Source organism: Marmota monax, unplaced genomic scaffold (genome assembly GCF_021218885.2).
Source record: "Marmota monax isolate L192 unplaced genomic scaffold, Marmota_monax_Labrador192_F-V1.1 WCK01_AAM20220418_F8-fsc00030, whole genome shotgun sequence".
Classification (NCBI taxonomy): Eukaryota; Metazoa; Chordata; class Mammalia; order Rodentia; family Sciuridae; genus Marmota; species Marmota monax.
In genome coordinates, this window is record NW_026691988.1 from 1,965,398 (window position 1) to 1,989,029 (window position 23,632).

At 36.6% G+C, this 23,632-nt stretch overlaps 1 protein-coding gene across 3 annotated transcripts in view; it reads right to left on the reverse strand.

The window, feature by feature from the left end:
• Positions 1-396: 396 nt before the first annotated feature.
• Positions 397-23,632, reverse strand: part of Arhgap18 (Rho GTPase activating protein 18) — a 173,241-nt gene continuing 150,005 nt past the window's right edge. For all 3 annotated transcript variants that reach the window (XM_058581090.1, XM_046449230.2, XM_058581096.1), the window contains exons 11-15: positions 20,379-20,585; positions 18,289-18,429; positions 6,811-6,935; positions 3,301-3,362; positions 397-1,842 (exon numbers count right to left, since the gene is read on the reverse strand). In XM_058581090.1, coding sequence (XP_058437073.1) covers positions 1,751-1,842; positions 3,301-3,362; positions 6,811-6,935; positions 18,289-18,429; positions 20,379-20,585 — 627 coding nt within the window. In that variant the 3' untranslated portion in view covers positions 397-1,750. The remainder of the gene's footprint in view (positions 1,843-3,300; positions 3,363-6,810; positions 6,936-18,288; positions 18,430-20,378; positions 20,586-23,632) is intronic.

Genomic DNA, 23,632 nt, shown 5'->3' on the forward strand with positions numbered 1-23,632 from the left:
CTTTACCAAAATCTTTTTCATGATCAAAAACCTGCTCCCCCTGGTTGGGTAGTAAATGGAATGAAAATCAGTTTCCGTATGCTGTAGAACACCATTTACTTATTTTACTCAAGTGGACCTTTAAAATAGTAAATAAGCAGCACTTAACACATTTAAACTATTAAAACATTTTGCTGAGAAATTTGTAGTGTCAAACAACAGTATTTTGAAAGTAAAGCAATTTGCAGAAGGGAAAAAAAAATCCAAGGAAGGAGATAAGTTTATATCCCCCATCTTCCAAATTTAAAAATTACACAGGAGCAATGAGTAGACGTGACTTTTTAATAACAAAAATAGTTCATTTGTCAGCTTAAAAGGCACATAGGGTTAAAGGTAATAATTCCAAGAGACAATAACTTAGAAAAATGCATTTAATTATAAAAATTTCTTTAAATAAAAAAGCAATGGCACAAATCACCACAAAGTTACTCAAGTGATTATATCCACAGGCTGCTCTTGCAATATGCTACAAATTTATGCCTGTTCTCACTAACAATTTTCCCTCCTAATTAGTGACATCAATAGCTTCCGAAAATGTAATTTGTCCTAAAGTACTACTAAAAGTATCATGAACACAGTTGGTGCAGTGTTTACATCACCTTTTATTTAGTACACTCTAACATCATAAAATATTTAACATTTCTCTTTTCCTTCATTTCTCTTATTTACAGTACGGAGGCTCATCTATTGTCACAGTGTGGCTTGTGCACTAAAATCCCTGGGAACTTTCTACATTTTAATAGATTTACTGATTATTTAAAATAAGTACACAAACAAAAGCTCATTCACATGACTGTCACAGCCAGAAGAATAACTCTTCCACTAGACTTATTCAGGAGGAAAAAAATCCCACTTTAAGAATACATTCTCCAACCACTATCGGATTATACTATCATGCATATTTATAGTGCTAATACAACAATAGGTAAAGCCAGCTATGACTTCTTGCGTTTCAGTTGGAAGGGTACAGCAAACATGAAGTGATTTGGCTTTTACTCTCTAGTTATCAGTAATTCAGTTATTCCACATGGGTATGTATTATTTATTCTTAGAAACTGCCAGTTATTATCAAACCATTAAATACTTCTAACAGTTCTATCTTCTTGATCCTGGAAATAGTTTTGCACATATCAGGAAAAAAAAAAACTCACAAATCACTGAATGCAGCAGAAACAAGCAGGATGGTATTGTTTGGGCAAATGACTCAGACATGCATACTAATGTTCTATAGTGCCAGGAATACTGTTGAATAAGGTCTGTTTCAACGTGTGTTGTCTTCACAACTTGCTATACCTGCTATTTATCTTTTTATTGATGTTGTTAAAAAATATCAAACCTCATTGAGGGAAGGCAGATGCAAGGAGCTACAAAAGGTGAGAAAGCATATATTGCAGAATATATGATTTTAGGGGAAAAAAAGTGAGCAGGTAGAAACATTCATACTAAAAACCAGTCACATCTGGATGCATTTCAGAGCATATGAAAAAGCCCAGAAACTAAGTAAGCCCCTCTCTTTTCCAGTGGTACTTGTTTCTAGTAACAATTAGATTTGTGCTGCTGCCAGAATGATGCTAACTTTTTAAGGCTTGAGGGTGTCACGTCTTAATAGGTGGGTACAGTTGACTATTAAGAGCCCTGACATTTCACTTATATATAGTCTTGATCCCAGCAAGCATGATTGTAGAGGTAGTGGATCAGCAGCTTCAGTCTTCTACAGTGGCTTTGACTTGATGACCCACTCGGCATTTGGATTGAGCTGATACAAGTCCTTCATATAAGTGTCATCATCAAGACGGCGTTCCCCTGTTGGAGAGGTGGTACCAGTTGAGCACAGTGGGAGGATGGGGTGCAGTTTTGAACTGAAACTCAATGGATCTGAAGTCTTAGATTTCTAACTACTTCTTCCTTTCCCATTCTCATCAGGCACATTTGTACTCACTAGCAAATAGAAAAATAAACCTAAGTCATTTATCCTATTTTGTAATACATATTAATACTTAAACAAAGAGGCAAAATACTGGAAAAACCAAGTTGGCAGTCTTTCCCTAAATAAGTAGGTTTCCAATTAAACGAGGAATCAAAATACTTTGTACTGTAGGCTTTTAAACAGTTCCTTAAATTCATATTCACCTTTATTAAGAACAACAATTTTAGGGCTGAGGCTCAGTGGTAGATCACTTGCCTAGCAAGGGCAAGGCCTGGGTTCGATCCTCAGCACCACATAAAAATAAATAAGTAAAATAAAGGTATTGTGTACAACTAAAAGAGTAAATTTTTTAATAACAATTTTAGAATCATCTAATAGTAAAATCAAATGTATTAATACTAATCTTTACTAGCAGATTTAACATTTGCAGTTCTCTAGTGAACCTGTGGTTTATTTAAATGTTAAGAATGAGCCTTCACATATCCAGTATTCAACTAACATTTTTTTAAGTTCCAGAAAATATTGTATAAAACTTCAAATTATTTTCGATTAAACATTTCATTTTTAATGTCATCCTTATAAGTTTTCAGAGTCAAGGAAAAGTTTGTTTTAAAGAAGAAATGAGAGCCAGGCATAGTAGTGAATGCCTGTAATTCCAGCGGCTCGGGAGACTGTGATTCTCCTGCCTCAAAGTTCAAAGTCTGCCTCAGCAATTTAGTGAGGCCCAAAGCAACTCAACAAGACCCTGTCTCTAAATAAATGATTAAAAGGGCTGAGAATGTGGTTCAGTACTTAAGTGCCCCTGGGTTCAATCCCCAGTACTAAAATAATAATAATAATAAGACCCACTGATAATTATAAAATAGGATAAATGACTTGTTTATTTTTCTATTTGCTAAATTACTAGTGAGTATATAAGACTTAGTAATTTTTGTCCACGTTGATTTCCTACTTTTACTAAAAAATCTAGTACTATGCCATAATAAAACTATTTTATCTTGGTTTTAAGTAAGCTCAACTCCTTCCTTTATTATAAAGGTATAAAAATGAAAGCAATTTGGAAAAACTCATCACTGTCCATTCTAGAAGGTTTTCCTATTCTAAGGAACTTGCCTTTGCTGAGGTTGAATGTAGGGGCATTTGTACAGAAGAAGCTCAACTAGAGCCTGGAGGAAAAAGTCCAGACCATTAAACAAATCCATACTATTCAGCAACTATCGAAAAGCATAATATATTTTACTGACAACTTCCTTTTATTTTCCTTCAAAGATATAAATAACCACTGGCAATGTCAGATCAGCATATGGAATGCAAAGAGAAAAAAATGTGCTTACCAATATTTCCTCCAATTTCATACAAAAAAACTTCCCCTTTCTTGAGAGTCTGGGCAACCCCACTATTTAGGGACAAAACAAACTGATTAGTTGTATCATCAAACAGCTTGCAAGTAAATCACTTTAACATGCTTGGGGAATTCTGGCTGGTATGGAAAATTCATAACTCAGACACACCGTAATTATCTACACATTTGTATTTTCCCATCTGTTAAATGTGCCGAATAGGTAATAAAAATGTCACACCTGTAAATTAAAATAAACAAATGGAATCATACATCTGAAGGCAAAATAATAAATCAGCATCTAAATTTATAAAGTTAAAAGGAAAAGTTAATCATATTAATTTGAATGGCAGCTAAAATGTTATATTATCTGTCTTGCATAGAGGCCAAGTTTCCATCTCTGTTTTCACATTGAACTTATCCAGTAAGTTTTTGTCACGAGGCTGTTGTGCTGACAACTCCAGTTGTACAAGATGAATGCAAAGAATGATTCATAGTTCTCTAACAGCCAGTCCAATGTGGGAGGTACATATACTCCCAAATCATAGAAGCAAACAGCCATCAGGAAGGTGTAACTTTATCAGGAAAGTTGCATTTATACTTTTCAAAGAACAAACCCTTCGCCATAAAGAGGTGGTCAATATTTGAGGAGAGAGACATGTTTGCCCCAATTTGGATAGTACATGTATTAATGCAAGGTATGGCACCCCATAAATATATACAATTGTTATTTTTTTTGCAAAGTCTGAAAATACAACAAATCATTAGGATAAAACAAAAATTGGTAAAATTCAGTGATTCTTTTTTCAAAACTTTCTGTAAAAGAATTACTTGAGAAACATGCAAAAACTCAGACTCAAAGCTCTAGAAGTTCTTAGGATGAAATTTAAGAATCTGCTTTTTACATGCTCTATAGGTCACTGTGATGCATGAACATATTTGTGAACTGCAGATATAAGATCATGAAGGGAGAGACTCTGGAAATGAGAAGTAAAAGCCATTAGGAGAAATAGGGCACAGAGCAGATTTCCTAACCAGCCATTTAATGGCTCATCTGGCTACCTAGTCTTCTAGATCCGCCTGCCACATCAGATCCTAATGCATAGTCAGTTTCCAACCAAGAGTACATTTTTTTTTAAAGTTAAATACTTGTACTATGTAACTCCATCAACTGAGTATGAAAACTCAGTCCCGCTATGAAAAAACAATGCTATATTTGCTCCAATTGATTTTTGTGTATCTATATTTTTGTTCCACTTGATAAAAATGTGAAATGGACTTTTTCAGTCTACAAAAGCTTTCACATAATGCTTATCAACAAATTCATCATTAATAAGATGGCATAAATCCCGACTGGCAAATGTGCAATTTATTGTTTTGTTGTTGATTCATGTGTTGATTGGCTTCAGCAGAGAAAGTAGGGATGAAAGGGTATAAGGGTATAAGAATACCCCAACACATGTAGAATAAAACCAGAAGTACAGGCATGAGGTAGAAGAAAATGTGGAGACAACCAATCAATCTGGATTCAAATGCTCGCTATTCATATTTTCAGAAGAAAACAGAGGACTTCCATTACTATGTGGCCCAGACAGACAGGTGATCATTACAAGACTATAACGTAAGTCCTGTTGTGTCCACTCTTACAAAATGAGATTTATAATTATAAAAACTAGCCTAGAGTGAAGCATGAATAGTGAGCATTTTGAATCCAGATTGATTGGTTGTCTCTACATCCCCAAGAATAAGGAAAGGGCCAAAGGATTACGGGGAAAGAGAAATCAATGGAAAGAATCTTACCAGAAAGAATTAGGGACCCAACTCCACAGAATAGAAAATGCTTATTTAATAACAGCACCACCAGCAGAAAATCCAAATATGCAGAGAGGGCAATTATCACAAAGCCGGTGCTTTCTATAACAATATACTGACTAATGATTCATGCTATGCCCTAAATGTAAAAGTCACAGTTGAGTATGTTGTAGAATTTGTATCTTATATTATTAGCAAGTAGAAGGAAATAATGAATAAATTGAGCACTTGTGTCCAGAAAGTAAATGCCATGTAAATGAACTGTGTGTAGCCTGAAAGAGCCATTCATGTCTGAAGTTAGGCAGATCTGTAGGAAGACGTTCTAGGAGGGGAGGGGACTCCATCTCTTGAGGGAAGAAGGGTAAAAGTTGGTACCTACAAAGTCAAGGGAGAGGGCAGAGAGGAAGCTCCCTTTAGGGAGTAAAGATCTGAGAAATTTCAATTGCTTCCACACTCGACTCTAAGAAATTCTACTACCCCCACAAAATTCCATCTACTCCCAGACCTTCCAACCAATGTGGAAAGTGGCAAAGGGACTGCCTTTGAGGATAGAAACCACAGGAAGAGGGCCAGCCCCACTACCTATGGGAAATACATGACCTACAATCTGTTTACTGATCAGTAAAACAGAAGGAACAATAGTACTTACTTCACAGTGTTACTGCAGGGGAAGTTCATGCTGGTTTACTAAAACCTGAGATAATACTAATAAGCCTCTTTCCCATTTCACCACCATCTGTTAGCTGTAGAGATTCATCCCTTCTCTCAATTTATAAACTCCCAGGGAAGGTACTTTAAAATAAGTTTTATCCCTCTCAACCCCTAGCAAAGGGCCTTAAACAGAGTAGAAGCATATTAAATACTTGAGATATTATATTAAAATTGGAGAAGCTTTTGGGAGAAAATCTGACCAAAGTCCCCTACGTTAGAATGAGGTGATTATGTTTCATGAAAGATCAAAACGGGTTATTGTCATCCGAGGTGCCAATGACCTTGGATCTCCTTTCTTTTTAAAGATTTTAGTTTATCTCAAAAAAATAGGAATGGGAGGCTGGTATTAAAACATGACTCTAGATAAGAATTTAAAAGCTAAAGATTGAAAACCCAATACAGCTTTTATGATGTCTAAAAAAAATTTAAGATAAATTGGAAATCAACTCCACTATGACAGTAAGAGGGAGACCAATGGCTTTCAATGGACTCTTGGCCCCCAAATGGAAGTGAAGGGCTTGGCTGCCCCTAATGAGGAAGATTTATTCTTCCCTACTGACTGCAGACTCAAGGGACTGCTTCTCTGTCCTCAATTCTTCATGCTGTTTTTAAATTGGAACATTTCTTTTGTATTCATTATATTTCATAGAAAAAGTTGCATCTTTTATTTTAATACCACTGTATCCTAATTAGTAATTTTCCTAACAGCCTAGGAACAGTAATTAACCTCTCATCAACATATTCAAGAAAGGCTACTACTGAGTGACTCCCTTGCCAGGCACAGTGAAGGAACCGTCAGGCCTCCTGCTTGAAAGAGGCTCAAGTTGAACTAAACTCATTCCAACAGTCGAACTGTCAGGTCTGTTCTCCTCTGCTGGGAAGACAAAAATTTTAAGCTATGCACACTACTTTATAGTTAATGAAAAAGGGAAGAGGGAAGACAAGTGAGTTATCCCATAGAATAATTAAAACAGGCCTCTACCTTTCTTGGCTGAGAAACCTGGCAAGTACATCACTGGCTTTTAGCTCTTCCGTTAGCTGTATTGCCATGGAAACTTTCGAAAGACGGGGAGCTTGCACTCGAATCACTCCCTGAGGAACGTCAGCCTGCAAAGCAATAATGACACTGGAACAAAGCTGGCGGCAGCTGGAACATGTAACTCTGTACAATGCATTATATGGTAAGTGTGCTTAACTACTACGCATTTTACTTCACTGCATAAAAACCTTAACTACTGTATAATGTAATTTGCTAAATTACATCAAACCTCAAATATCCTCTTAATGGTGATAGGGGAACTTTATAATGCCTGTGCAGTAATGCTTAATTATTTTTAAAGATGTAAAGAATGACAGCAATAACCATTACTGCCATATTAAGTGCTGATTTCTGAGTATTATCTACTAGAGGATGCTTCTTCATGTAGCAATTTATGAAATTGAATCAGAAAGAAGTCACCGTGTGCTATAGTTATGTATGCATTTGAAAAATCTTCCCACACATTAAGAAATTTTCCCCCAAATTTGTCACTGAGTGTCAAAAAGAAAAAAAAAAGAAAAACAACATACTTTTCAAATATATTGTATCACACCTGCTCCCCACTTGGTTAATGAGCTTAGACTTCTGACTATACACTTTGAACTAAAGATGACCAATTCTGAGGTCTTCGCTCATGGACGTAAAAAACATTTTATGGATTTGGAGATGTTATAAACTCATTATTGATATCAAAATGTCAGTTATGGCACTTGAAATATTAGACTTAATTAATTCCTAAGTGGTTCTGCTAAAATAAATACTAATTTATTATTTATAACCATATGTCTTAAACAGACTTTAGAACAGCATGCACAAATTATGTTTAAAGATAATTCTTTAAATACTACAAATACCCCATTTAATTTGACCAAAAATTTTCCTAAGTGTCTGAGTACCAAATAGTAGATAAGACACAAGTCCTTTAATCACATAAACATCACATTTTTAAAATGTACATGTCTTAAAATGCTTTTGCATTTTAGACAAAGCATAAATGCCATTAATTTCTATGTTCAACAATTATATGCCTTTAGAATCGGGCAACACAAAAGCACAGGTGTCCCCAAAAGGGTTAAAATTGATTTTCAGTAACATAAGTGATTTCATGTGGGAATAAAGAAAAAGAAGTGACCTTGAAGAGGACTGACTGCCCAGGGAGCATGGCTTTCCCCACCCCTGACAATTCCAAACCATGTCCAGACTGGACCCTCAGCTTGGTTTTGTGACTTCTACTACCTAGGTCATGTAACTTGACCCAATTACCTTAGTCTATTCTCTGACCTTGACCTCTAGGATAAAAATCTAACTCACCTTTTCCTTGACAAACCGCTTTCATTTACAACATACTAGAAAATGAGCTGAACAATTCCTTACCATGCCTGGGGCATCTCCTCTGGTACTATTATCTTTTTCTTTGCAGAGAAGTTAAATCAATGCTGTAACACAACTGAGGGACAATCTGGACCTCTCCCTTGGGGATAATCTCTATAGTTTATATTTCCTACTATGGCCATTCTACCTGCTAGCCTGTCCTCAACTATGTCTCCTTCAATAGGAAATGGAAAACAAGAAACAGATACTGTAATAGCAAAACATGAAGCATTGAACTGTATTTACAGGACCCTTGACTCCCTTGTCCACTCAGGACAATACACATTGTCACATGTCATTGGCATCTTCAATTCCCTTAGTCTATTATCTTGTACAGGGCCTTGAATGGCTGGCTAGAGTTTCAGATAGCCACATACTTTATGCTGACATTAAAAGTTAAGAAATACTGGTTAAGTCATGGCTGCAAAATATCCTTCCATATTGGTTTTGTTGGAAGAAAGTAATAGTAGCAAACACTGTCCCATAACTACCTATTAGCCAGCCCAAGAATATTAAAAAAAATCCAACTTACACTAATACTTAAGGTGAATAAAATGTAAGTTTTTATATACAGAAGATCCATGGAAATGTATTATAAAACCAAAATGTACCAGGGAAATATATTGGAGAACTGGGGGATAGAGTAACCTTACTCCCTGCCTTTTCCTCTCAACTGTTGGTGTGTATTCCACTGTTTGGTTAAAAAGGTGAACAAAAATTCACTACAACCACCGCATGTTATCCTATCTGTACATGCTTTATCCTAATTCTGGACTATTTCTGCTATCTGTACTTGGAGGCCAGCCCATACTTTATGCACCCTTATCTTCCATAATCCATAGGATAAAAGCAATATCTTACATGGAACCCCATATATGATGGGCATTCTAATATATGCCACATATCTATGGCTGTAGCTACTCATAATGTTAATTGATTAAATGAATCACTATTTTTCACTAAAAATGATAAGTTGACAGTAAATAACATTTCTCCAAAATAAAAGCCTACCAACATGTTTTCCTTTATTGCCAAAATATAACTCTAGACACACTGTCTAAAAGAAGTTAAGCTATCACATAGTATTCCTTCCTCTATCAAGAAAAAGGAAGGAAAAATGTGAAAGAAAGCAACTGAATATGCTATATGAAATAATTTAGTCATTTACTTCTGCAGAGAGTCAAGGAGAAAAGTCAGGGTTTCCAACAGTAGCATGCACCTACTTGGGGGTATAGCCCTCTTCCCCTCTGTGAGGATCTCAAGGAGAGCTGAAGGCCTACACTAATAAGCATAGACCTAAGCATTCTCAATGAATTCAGGGATTATGGCCTTGGAGAGTGTGGCTATGCTTCCTCAAAAGTGCAGCACTGAGTTTAGTATGGTGTCAGAATTTCCAAGAGAGAACTACATCTGACACACAATCCAGAGAATTGGGCAGGGCATGTAGGGATCAGTGACAGAGCACAGGCTTAGCATGCTCAAGGCATGGGGTCCAATAACCACTCCTACCACCAGACATACTCAAGTCTGATAGTTAGGAGTTTGAAAAAGGAAGACTTCAGGCAGTAGCTTCTGAAGGCATTTGGGAGTTTTTGTGTGTATAATGTTAGGAAATTGCCACATAATGTGCTCAGGGCTGAATTTTGCCAATGTGGGGAGTGGCCTAGGCATTCTCCAGTGGGTTCCTTATGGCTGGGAGTAGAACATTTCCCACATCCTTTCAGGGGATGAGACTAGGCCAGCTCGGGCTCAGCATTAACTCTTCTCAATCTACTGACTGTAAAAAGGTCTACTCATTTCACACAGAGTGGGCACATCGATACTTTTCATTTGGGCAGACAATGGCATACAGCAACTTCCCAGGTCAACTGGAGAACTTGCAGTCAAACCTGGTGAGAGTGCATGGCTTGTGTGTCTATGAGAGGACCAAGTCTCAGTTTGTTTAATTCATCCCACCCCAACTCTTGCAACAATGCTGAGATTGAGTGACTCCATGAATCTATCAGGCCCTTTACTATTGGAGATGAGCTTAGCCAGTCGATGTAATGATAGAGAGCTTAAAAGTTGTTTCTGGAAAGTTTTTCAGAGTATAGTGACAAGGGAGGCCAAAATGATATTTACATGAAGATGATAAACAATAAATGATGCCAAAGTTCTCGTTTAAATGGTGTATGACAACTGTTATTAAGCTCCAGAATCATGCTGCATCAAACTCGAATCCTATTAGTATACTAATTACATTGAGCTGCCAAGCTTTGAAAAGACACAACATGCCTGATCATTAAGCCAAACAGTCTGTTCTTAACTTAAGCCATAATAATAGCTGAATCTGGGCACAGTATAATCTTTGTGACCTTCCTATTTCATGTTCTCTGGTGTAACAGCTGCGACACTATCCCCTTTTTTGGGGGGAGGGGATGCTTATGAAATGAAATTATGTGATGCACAGTAGTTCTGGAGAAGTATTTGACTAACATATCCTTAAGGATTAGTTACCAAGGATTTTATATCTTGGTATTAATTTCTTTTGCATGCAAAGACTATTACAGTAGAGAAAATGATCTCATTGTTCTTTTTTAATGTATTGAATTAAGATTTTTTTAAAATCTGATTTTTTGGCCTGAATGATTTTAGTATTTCATAAGATATGGCTTTGTTCATATTTTTGCTCTCTAGAAATTTAATGTCAGATCATCAGAAGAGATAATTTCTTTTTCATTAAAACATTATAAAGCTGATATTTTTAATGCTACACAAAATGCCTTTCATCTTCAAAAGGGCGAACTGGATATAGAGCTTTTTTAAAAAATGCCAGATATATATTTTAGAAAATTAAATAAGGACATTTTAGCAAGGTATCTTAAACAAAAATGGCATATTCATCACCCTAGTCAAAATCAACAATACTTGCAGGTAGTGACATAGACGGGATTCTCTACTATCCTGAACTAGGATTGCTTATAATTGGGTCTTCATTATCCAAATGCCTCAAACTTTTTCTCCAACTTATAGGTTCAGACAATTTTAAAGGGGCTTTAATCTTTCATAATTAATAAGAATTTAATTTCCAGTGAAATAAGTTATGATATTTTTCTCTTTTAATGTGGTTGTTTTTATGACACTCTTTGATTTTTTTTAATAGTGCATAAAAATAAACAAGATTTTGTGCTTGATATTGTAATTTGATTTTCCACATGGTTCCAAGTGACTGTTTCCAGACCTAAAGCAGATGCTGGAAACAATACCTGCAATAGTGCTTTGGGGTGAGAGCTGCTAAATAAAACCAGAGATGGAATTCTGAATAGAGGTGTGATTTATGGGCACACAAACCAAGGCTCCATATTGCATGCAGCCAACATGAGGATGCTTCTGGTGGCTGCAACATTTTTTTTTTTTTCCCAAAGCCCTGAACTTTAAAATGCTACAAGATCATTCCGGAACTTCTGGCAAGTCACATACCCTCTCTAAAACTTAAGTTCCTCTGCAATAAATGAAGCTTGTGTCATCAGGCCATCCTGAGTTAACCTGCAGTTAACCATGCGATGAGAATGTTTGTTTCCTTGACCAGTGAGGTCAGATGTGAGGAGCATAACATATTTCACATATCCAAGTCCCTTGCTCTCCTAAAGGTATAGCTTTCCTATGGGAAGTGAGCCTGAATGGTGGATGATCACACAGATCAAAGTCCACAACAGATATCCAAGCCTGGAAGATTTAGCAGTTCACAACGAACTGCCCCCACATCCTTATCAGTCAGAGAAGTAATTATGGGGAAAAAAATGGGATGTCTGATTTTCTTAAAAGAAAAAAAAATGTGGGGAACAGGATCTAACTAGAAAAAAAATGTATTTTTTATTGATGTTGGGGTTCATGCAATGTCTACTTTTGTGCATGTTAGAAAAAAGATCTGTGGTACAATTAAGGAAATTATATATACATACACATACCCAAATGAGGGTGTTCCCTTACAGTTTCAATGTAATTCACATACTCGAGTCCCACTTTGGAAGATTCTGACTCAGTAGATCTAAGGAGTGGCTTAACAATGTTTTTTATTTCTATATACTATAGATGCTTCCATGGAAAACTCTGGCTAACACCACTAATCTCACCCTAGCTTATAAAATTAAATAACTTGCACTCATTAATGGCAGTGCTAGAGCTGTATGCTGAAGCCATATAGCTTCTGCTAAGTGTGTGAGGGACATCAATCCCTACAAATCAAAACCTATCAGCAAATGGTTATTTTTAATGGTTCACAATGTTGTTATTTTCTCCAATTGTTTCTTCCTGTGATAACAGGTAGTATTTCATATGCTGTAGTCATTAAAAGCATTTGTCTTATTAGGTAAATTGAGTGTGTCTTACAACCTGGCTCAAACTATTAATTTATCTAGTCAAGCATATCTTAATAACATGAATGCCCAATTATGTATAGTTAGATTTAATAGCATGCAAAATTTTAAAAATATTACCTTGATGAATTTTCATAATCTATAATCTCTTTTACTCTCCAATCCCTGGAAATCTGTCTTCTGCCATCAATACTCACCGGCAATACTATGGCAAAGTCATAACTGACCTTCAAATGCAAAAGCCCTTGGACCTTTATCCAACGTAAACCACCTCCTCCCTGTCATATTGGTACTACTAACCCAGCTCTATTTTGCTCTTCCTGCCTGTGCTTCTAAGACAGTACACATTCTTCAACTTTTTTTTGAGGGGGGGGGGGTACCAGAGATTGAACCTAGGGGTACTTAACCACTGAGCCACATCCCTCCCCATTCCCCACCCACCCGCCAACCCCCGTTTTTATTTTGAGAGAGTGTCTTGCTAAATTGCTGAGGCTGGCTTTGAACTTGTGATCCTCCTGCCTCAGTATCCCAAATTGCTGGGATTAAAGCATGTGCCACCACACCTGGCTCAATTTAATGTTACTTCCTATTTGTTATAGTTTAGATATTAGGTGTTCCCCAAAAGCTCATGTGAGACAATGAAAGAAAGCTTAGAGGTGAAATGATAGGGTTATGAGAGCCTTAACCTAGTCAGTGTGTTAATTCCCTAGAAGGGATTAATTAACTAGGTGGTAACAACAGACTAATAGGATGTGGCTGCAGGAGGTGATTATTTGGTATAGATTTTGTCTTTGTTGAGCAGAGCTCTTTCTCTCTGCTTCTGGGTGGCCATGTCTTGACCTGCTTTCCTCCACTACATACTGGTGCCATATGTTCTGCGTCACCTCAAGCCCTGAGGAATGGAGCCAGCTATCTATGGACTGAGAATTTTGAAACCACGAGCCCCAAAATAAATTTTTCCTACTTGAATTGTTCTTGTCAAGTCTTTTGGTCACGGTAAGCAGAAAAAACTAATTAAAACATTATTACTTCATAGCCTCTTACCAGCTCTACTGCCCTCTTCATTGGATCACTACTTAAATATTAGTGTCCCCAAAGATCTGTCTATGCTTTTATTATCTCATTCTACATAATCCAGCTTGTGTGCTGTGAAGCACACTGTATGGCTTCCATTACAATCTCTAGGCACCTCCGCCCCTGGATGCTCCATGAACTTTGCACCCCTGTAGTCAATTCACACAGTCATATTAACCCAAGACATAAAAAACTGATATTTCAAGTCTGTTCCCTTTGCTTGATACATTATCTTGCTGATAAAGCCATCCTAGCAAAATTAGGTAAGTCGTTCAATATTCCTTCTACCCTCCTTACATCCAACCAGTATCCATGTCCTATGGGTCCCACTGGCTCATCATCTAAACTTCTTTCCATTCCCAACTGGGCCTTGGCTCCATCCCAAGACTGTTTTAAAAGTTTTATATAAAACTTCTAACAGCAGCAATCCATGTTCATTACCAACCATAAACTCAGCATTTTGGTATATTTCCTTCTTACAGTTCTGTGGTCCATGGAGAAGTAGAGGATAATGGTAAAATCCATGATTAAAAGACAACCAGATGTGGTTTCAAATTCCTGCTCCATGACTTACTATCTAGATCAGCTTAAGACTGTGCTCTATATGTGTACTATGAATCGAAAGGCATTCTGCTATTATGTATAACAAATTATAATAAATGATTTTTAAACACTGCTGATCCTCACTTTCCTCATCTGAGGAAAAATCAAAGGAATATACTCCAACTAGACTACCATCATGATAATGTTTGTAAAATTTTTACCATCATGCCTGACCTGGTAAGCATTCACCAAAAATAAATAAGGCACTGTCCTTAACAAATATTGCAGTATAACTTTTTTCCCCAGTACTTGTGCATTTTCATAGTATTCCACTCTAAGTATGCCATGACTGGTCACCTCTATTCTTTTGGATTATTTCTAATTTGGGCTGATATAGACTTCTATGGCAACAGAAATCCAACAGTAGATATCAGATCTTTGTCACTGTATTTTCCAAAGGCAATCTACCAATTACCCAGCATCTCCCACCAACCCTCCTGTTTCCAGTTTTCCCTTCTCCTATCATAGTGGCTGTTCTAAAATGCAAATATAATCATGGAACTCCTAGGGCTCAATCTTCCAGAGTTGTGTGTGAGACATGATGAGAAGGCTGTGATAGCCCTTGAACCAGTTCCTGCTGTTCCTCTGGCCCTGCCTCTCTATGCTCCTTGCCAACCAGTCAGTATGACCTGATTTTTTTCCTCCAACTAGATGAGCAACATACATCTGACACTCAATAAGCCCCAAAATAAAATCACAACCTTCCCCATATCAACTCTACCCTCTAAGTTCTCAGGCTACAACCTTTGAGTTAGTTTTTACTTCCTTCTCTTTACAACTCAAATTATTTCTAGCAAGAAATCCCAATAGTCCTAGCTTCAAAAAATATCCAGAATTCAACCATGCCTTCACTTTCAATATTGATACTCGGGTCTGCTTCCTCATCGTCTCTCACCGTGATTGCAAGAACCATCCACATAATTTCCCTGTTTGGGCTTTGGGCCCCTTATGTGTACACTTTACACAACTGAAAGTAACGTTTCAAAATGAATTTTTGTGTCTTTACTCAAAACCTTGAAATGAACATATTTTACTCTGGGTAAATCCAAATTCCTAATGATGATCTTCAGGAATATGTACTCTGGTTCATTTTCCATCTAACCTCATTTATACTGCCATCCAGTTGACCAACTGGGCACATTCACTCCTTACTAGTCCTCAAATACCCCAAGCGAGTTCCTGCCTTAAGGCTGTGGCAAGGCTCTTCCCTCTTCCTATAATGAGTTTTCAAGGATAGACCCACAGTTGGACTCCCTGTGCTCCTCCATGGCTTTGCTTGAATAAATAAGACCCAAACTAACAATACCGTGATGGCTTCTCTCCAGATTCCCTCTTTTTGGCTCTGTTAATTATTTTTAGAGCACTGACCAAAGACGAACACACCAATTATTTCAAGAACTTAAGCTTACGCCATAGCTCAGTGGTAGGGTATTTGACTACCATGTACAAGGCCCAAAGTTCAATGCAAAAAGAATTTAAGCTCTCCAAGACTAATCTGTTTTGTTCAATAATGTAGCTCAAATGCCTAAAAATAACGCCCAATACACTATTTAAAACATCTTAGGCAGTGCTGTGCCCATAGTTTCATGTGAAATATCTGAATGTTTTCAGATGGTCAATAAAGTAGAGCAACAAGACAGAATAAAGGGGGATGGCCCATGGCCCATCCAAAAAAATCCTCTCCAATTCAGATCCAAGCCATTGCTACCCTGGAGGAAATCAGGACCCTCCTCTGGGGACATGGGATACCCCTACGTCCAATTTGTCATGAAGATGGCATTTCAAACTTACATTAAATCTTTTAATTTTGAAACTCTGCCAACTGATTGAAACTTATGCAAAATTCTGAACTTCCTGACCCACCATATAGCTATAGTATTTGAACTTGCCTAGTACTTTTATTTTTTTCAGTAATTATTTTCTGTGCCTATTTACTCTCCCCATTAAAATGACAGCAACTTGAAAAATAAATTCTGGAAATTGATTAAAGATTCTCAACCACAATGACAGGTCAAACAGACCTCCCCATGGGCAGTGAGGCCAGGAAGCTCCCACTGAGGGTTAGATCAGGTCTGGTGACGCCTGAGTAACACCTCATTTTCCATATCTCAGTTTGACTCCCTATAGGCTCTTTGGTGTCTACTGCCTGCTTTCCAGCCTGACCATGCTCCAATCACTCACCTCCAGCACCTCTGAGCTACATCCCTCTCCTGGCTCCCTGAGGGCAAGTCCCTTGCACCAGCTGCCTCTGCATACCTAACCTGAGTGGGAGCTTGACATCCAGGAAGCAGTAGCATCTTGTTAAGTGAATAACTAAATTGTAGGACAACAAAGAAAACCAAATATCGGGGAAAACCAAAAACTATTAAAGTTACAGCTAATATATGAAAAAGCAGACTCAAATTTCAGGCCTTAAAATGTCAATGTAGCTTTTCAATAGGGCAGAGATAATTTTCTGCCCAGCTTATATCTAATTAGTTCAAAGGTGCAAACAGAAGAAATAAAAATTAATGCTCTTTCTGTAAGTGACAAAAAAATAAACATTTCCCTCTAGAAAATAACCTTTTCACTTTTTGTTAAGGACTTACCATGAAAAAGGTATCTCCCAAGGGTCTACTAAAGGCTCAGTACCACAGTATAACTGCCTTATAGAGAGACGAGGCTATAAAGTCAATATGAATAATTAGGGCTACAAAACAAGATATCCAATATTTATAATGGTGTTGAAGGTAATAAAGAATTCTAAATTTAAAATGATTCGTCAAAAATCCTCCCCAGCCCTATACTATCAAGTCCTACTTCAAAAAAATATGAAAATCTTGTTATTTCACTATATCATTTTATGTGCTTTTAAGGGCACTGAAAATTTATTTAAAATTTCACAATGCCAAGAAAGCTGTATATCCATTTAGGAGAAAATTTGGGTCATATCATTACTAGCTCTCTCAGCAGGCCAATGCAGAAGCAGCAGACAAAGGCCGATTACTGCATTTTCAAAAGGTTCCACAAGATGTCAGCATGTAACTGGACAACCTCCACCATGGTGCCGAGGGGTGTACTCACACCCCAACAGAACAATAGAAACCCTTCATTTCATGATCCTATGCTAGAGCTTTGGTAACTCAATTCATAAACGTTTTCATGCACGTTTTATTGCAAATTCTGTGGTCAATACATTCTTACAGACCTTTCTAAATACTGATAGTGAGATATTTTTTGTTCAAAATGTCTTAATTTCTTTAGAATATAACTCAAAATTCTTCTGATCAAATTGAGAACCTTTGGATACTTAAGTCCAAGAACAATCCTAAGCCCTATACCAACATTAGCCAGTTTGTCTAAATTGTTTTCCCCCATTTTACAGATGAAAAACTAGCAGTCCTGTGTGGTGGCTCATACCTGTATTCCCAGGGCTTCAGAGGCTGAGACAGGAGGATCGCAAGTTAAAAACCAACCTCAGCAACTTAGGATCTCTCTTAAGTTGCTTAGGGCTTCACTGCCTCAAAATAAAATAAAGAGCCTGGGATTGTGGCTCAGAGGGAGAGCACTTGCCTCGCATGCTTGAGGCACTGGGTTCGATCCTCGGCACCACATAAAGATAAAATAAAGATATTGTGTCCACCTATAACTTAAAAATAAATAAAAGGCCTATGGATGTAGCTCAGTGATTAACTGCCCCTGGGTTTGACCCCACAGAACAAAAAAAAAAAAAAAGGATCATGAAGGAGATTTTTCACTTGCTAGATACTATATAGTCAGTAGGCAACAGAGTCTCTGTGGGAGTCCTGAGTGTGTGAGTTGCTCATTCTTGTTATATTTCTTTGCTCCCCATTAATGGGTCACATGCTGAGTCACCAAACCTGGCCAGCTGTCAACACTTATCACTGGGAGTAACAGAGGATAGCCATTGTTATCAATACATTAACTCATGTGTAGTACCAGGGCTTAGCAAGTGATAGAAAATCTCACTATAGAAACAATGCAAATGAATAAATACAGATCTTTACAATTTTCTTACATCATTTGTACTCTTATCTTGCTTTTCATATTTTTCTCGGTCATAAGCCATTTTCTTCAGTAATTTCTTCATGGCTTTTCGGTCCTTTTTATGGCTTTCAGTGTTTTGCTTCCTCACTTGATTGACAATAAACTTGGGAATCTATAGAAAAAAAGAAATTTAGTTTGGGGAAGAAAAAGACAGGTTACCATTTTAGAACTACAAACATTTCTTTATTGAATTTTGAGAGGCATACAAGTTCTACTTAATAAGACTCTGCAATTTTGCATTTTTACTAGTCATTAAATCTATGAAAAGATAATGTACACTTCTTAAATGAATAATATGATAAAGAGCAACCACAGGGGCTGGGGATGTGGCTCAAGCGGTAGCGCGCTCGCCTGGCATGCGTGAGGCCCGGGTTCGATCCTCAGCACCACATACAAACAAAGATGTTGTGTCCACCGAAAACTAAAAAATATTAAAAAATTCTCTCTTTAAAAAAAAAAAAAAGCAACCACAGGATAAAATTGACCACCCATTGTGTAAGGTTCCAAAGAGGCTTTGTGAAGTTCAAAGGCATAGTGACTTCTTCCATGCCATGGATATCAAGACCAAGACTCCTTTAGGGGATTAGTAGTACAGGCCCACTACTTCGAATTTTCCTTTGCCATCACCTCTCTGCAGCCCCTGTAGATAACCTACAGTCCCCCTCTAATAAGAGGCCTCTTTTGTCAGGAAAAGAAAAGTTTACCAACAAACAAGAGCCAACAGGGAGCTAGCAATAATCCAGGAAAAATTGATCCTTAGAATCATGTTAATGACAATGAAATATATTTTAGTTACCAAACTATAAACATGAAATAAAATTAGCATTTAAAAAATTAATACTTAATAACTGGATGATTTTTAAAAATCATTTTGACCTGACCTGTATCAGTTGCCTTTATAGAGCATATATTTTATATATTTTATATTTTATAAAAATAAAGAGTTCAGAATCTAGATAATATCACTTTGCTTTTTTAACAAAATATCTGGGGTTACCTTCAATAAAAGATTAAAATTTTCAATACTATAATTTTGCTTAGAACTTTAGTTTGTTTTTCTAAATGCCTCACTCAAATTCTAAATTTCACTAGAAAATGAAGTCTTAATCAACTAAACCTATCATCAATCACTATGTCCTGATTATCTGTCAAAACTTAAACTCAAGGGTGAAATGGGAAAACCATTTTCAAGACAGTCTCAGCAATCAAGGTACAAAATGTGTGTCCCTTCAAATAATAGGTCTATGAAAAATAGCAGTGAATAAACTGAAGTCAAGATAGCAACAGCTCTTTAAAACAGCTCCTGCCAGGCATGGTGGCACATGCCTGTAATCCAGTGACTCGGGAGGCTGAGGCAGGAGGATGACAAGTTTGAGGCCAGTTGCAACAATTTAGCAAGGCCTTGTCATAAAAAATAAAAAGGAATGAGCTGTATCTCAGTGATAAAGCCCCATTGGGTTTAATCCCCGGTACAAAAAAAAAAAAAAAAAAAATAACCCCGCCTTGCAAGTTGATATACACCTGTGATTCCAGCTGATCCAGAGGTTAAGATGGGAGAATCACAAATTTGAGGCCAACCAAGACCCATCTCCAAATTTAAAAAAATAAATAAATAAATAAAATAAGGCTGGGGGTGTGGCTCAGTGGTAGAGTCCTTGCCTACCTAGCACAAGGCCTTTGAATCTCAGACAGGAAGGAAAATTGTAAATGGGGAACTACAGGGGTAGTGAAAGGACCAGTAAAAAATACAAAGGGCTGGGATTGTGGCTCAGTGGAAGAGCACCCTGGATTCAATCCCCAGTACCAAAAAAAAAAAAAGTAAATAGAAATTCACAAGGTTCTCCTTACCTGTGTGAATAAAATGCTTTTAATTTCTGCACTCACAAATTTTAAATACAATCTTATAAAACTGGTAACAAAAATATAATGTGATTATTAAACCATTAAAAAAAGAACATTACATTTTTATATCTGCTTCATAAAAGCACGTTCAAAATTGTTATAAATAATTATGCAAAGAAATTCTATGGTCATTAATGCTGTTCAAAAACATATACTTACTGTCCATAGAAGTTTCTGATACTTAATCAATAAGTGCATGATGTTTGCTGTCCCAGCTGCCATTCCAAACTCTCGTTGTTCATTGGACTTCAGACCCAATGCATGACACATAAAGAGATTTGGGGCCATGACCATTGCTACATTCATGACTGTCATTTTATTTTTCTCTTTATTATCTATGACTCTTTGGAGAAATTCCAGCAGGGCCTAAAAGAGAAATGACCATGAGATTTGTTTTGTACATGGAGATAAGAGATTAAAGCACTGAAGCAGACAAGATTTTTATGTCACTTAAAAACTAAGATGTGTAAAACCACAGTCAGCCAGCCACACCCCACAGTCCTTATTCTGGAAGCTTTTTCCTTTGGCCAGTCCACCCTGAGACAGTACTTGGCTTCTGTGAAGAACCATAGTTTGTGTGGTCTGCAGGAGGCAGAGAGTGTACCATCTGAACTAGGAACCTACTAAGCCTCTAGGAACCATGGAGCATTGAAAAATAGCTTAAAATATCATACAAAGATCCACTTATTTTAGAACGTGCTATAGTTTTATCTCTAGGGATTATAAGAAAAAAAAAGTCCTTAACCCGTTTTGTCCCATTTTCTCAGATGTAGAACACCTACAAAAACTTAAATTGAGCAACAAATATACTATGGTAAATGAAATATTTGAATATTTATTATATTTGCAAAATTAAAACTTGGGACTTAAATGTTAAAAAGACCCATTCACCCTGAGTTTCATTTGCCTTCAGTGAAAGCACTCAATAGTTAACTGGAACCTAAAAAGAATGAAGATTGACACGAGGAATGAGGGAAAAGAGGAAAGATGAAGGAGAAGATAATTCTTACTGAATGAAAGAAAGGGAATCTTTCAATCAAATAGGCTAGATTATTCTCAGATGTTACCCGCTTCTAACTCTACTGCAGATGCCCAGTGTCCTCTGCACCTGCCCTCCCCAAGAGTCGCCAGCAGCTCAGGTCAGCCTGCTCTGACATGGCTTCAAGTTCTCCTTTTGCCTTCTTAATTTGTCTAGAATAATCACCGATGCACAGGTATTTGAAGTTCTCTATGGGCATGGCAGTGCATTAAAACACAGTACAGAGATCAGCTCTATCCTTAGAGAAGACAGATGTTGTACTTATCCCCACCTTACAGGGGAGAAAATTATGTTTTCAAGAAGGTTAAGTAACTTGCTAGAGTTCACACAACTACAAATGTGGAGAAGAAATTTAATTGAAGATCTATTTGGCCTTTGTTTCTAGACTCAACAAATGACTAAAACAGTCATGTTTGCACAGTTAGCCCAAAATTTCTACCTAAAAAAGAATCCTATACCAAATATATTATAATGGTAAGACAAAACAAAATACAAACTGTCTTTCACAAGATTTCAGGGAAAACAAACAAACAAAAAGCCTTAAGTACTAACAGGTTGATCTTGCATTAAGTTTAGCTGCTCTATAGACCTTGGAAAGTTGAAACAAAGATAGATCCTTAATATCTAGCAAGATTTTGTATATCTAATATCTGTGATCCAAGCCTAGTGTTCCAATAGAAACAAGTTCTCAAGAGAAAAATTTGAAGTTTGGAAAAATGATTAATTTTGTTCCACGGAGACTAGAACAATTGTTTAGGGACCAGTGTGTCTCTTTATGAGCATAAATTACAAAAAAAAAAAAAATAGGTAATTATTTTAATCATGGTGTGCACATGCAAAAATATTCGAAATATTAATATCAGGATGCTATCTAGCAGGAGGAAGGGACTGGGAGAAAGGAGGAAAGAAGATACAAATTTAATAAGATGTTAGCCTTGCCTTGCTGAAAGAACTGCAGTATTTTTTTTTTCCACAAACTAAGAACTGGTGGCCATATAACCAATGTGATACTGCAACCTGTACACTTGGAAAAATGAGAAATTATCATACATTTGAATCAAATGTATGATATGTCAAGATCATTGTATTATCATGAACAACTAATAAAAAATAAGATTGATAACTTTAAAAAAAAACACTGTAAGAACTGTTCTTTTTTTAAAAAAAAGTATTTCCTTTGTGATGAGTCATTACAGTTCCTTTCCCTGAAAATACGCATTTGAATCCCAGCACAGTTATTCCTTAGTTATGTGTGGTCTTAGGGCAAATCCTTTTATATATCTGTACTTTAAATTTTTTCAGTTGTAAAATGGATATTTCAGTCTTGTAGCTTGCAAGGACTGAGACAAAATATATAATAAAACTATAAAAAGAATACATATGGGTAATTATATTAACATGGATCTCCTCTTGATATTTTAAAATCATTCTTCTAATTCTCTAAATCAAAGGTAAGTATGATCAAGAGTCCAAATGCACAATAATTCAAAACAAATAATTTTGATTAAGCAGCTTGCCCAAAGACACCTGTCACTTTATAGGTATGCCTGGTGTCTCCTTAGATTTGCTGTGGAAATACTCTACACAAAGCACACACATGATCCTCTTTCTCCTGATAGCTGAGGAATAATGCAAGCACTGGATACATCACAGGAACTCTGCATTAAGTTTCCTAAAATTACATTGCAATGTGTTTCCTTTTCCTTTCGTAGAAGTAAATTTAAAGTTTATTAATTTATGGTTTATGATATACCATTATAAGCTTCCATTAGAATTATTGCTTGAAGCCATCAATGTTGGCTATTTGAGTCACTAAAGCTTAAGTCAATATGTAAAATTACTTATTTGCATCTCCCAAATTTTGATCAAAAAATCCTTCTCCATTATAAAATTATCTTCTAGTAAACTTACATGCAAAATAGAAATTAACCCTAAATTTTAAACATACAGTTTTAAACACAATTGTTAAAAGAATATGCCTCAGACTTGGAAGGCAAAGTCCAAAGATTTCTAGACCAGCCAATAGCAAACATACTGGAATCAGCGTTTTCTTCTAAAACTCGGAGAATTTATTTGAATATATCTATATTTTAAGGAATTATGTGTATTTCACTTTTCACCTTCCACTCCTTGTTCACAGGGCTGTCATGCCAACAGGCATTTTTATGTGAGTAAGAAAAAGATGTTCCCCAATCTTCCTACATAGTGGAAACTATATCAAGAGCATGGCTGGTAATTAGAGGACAGGCAGAAAAATCAGCCCCACTCTGTCCTGGAACCATTTCAGCAACAATCTACACATTCTTACACAGTAGCCCTGCCATGGCAATATCTGAGTGTAACTAGTCCTAGAATCAGTCTCTGCCACAAAAAC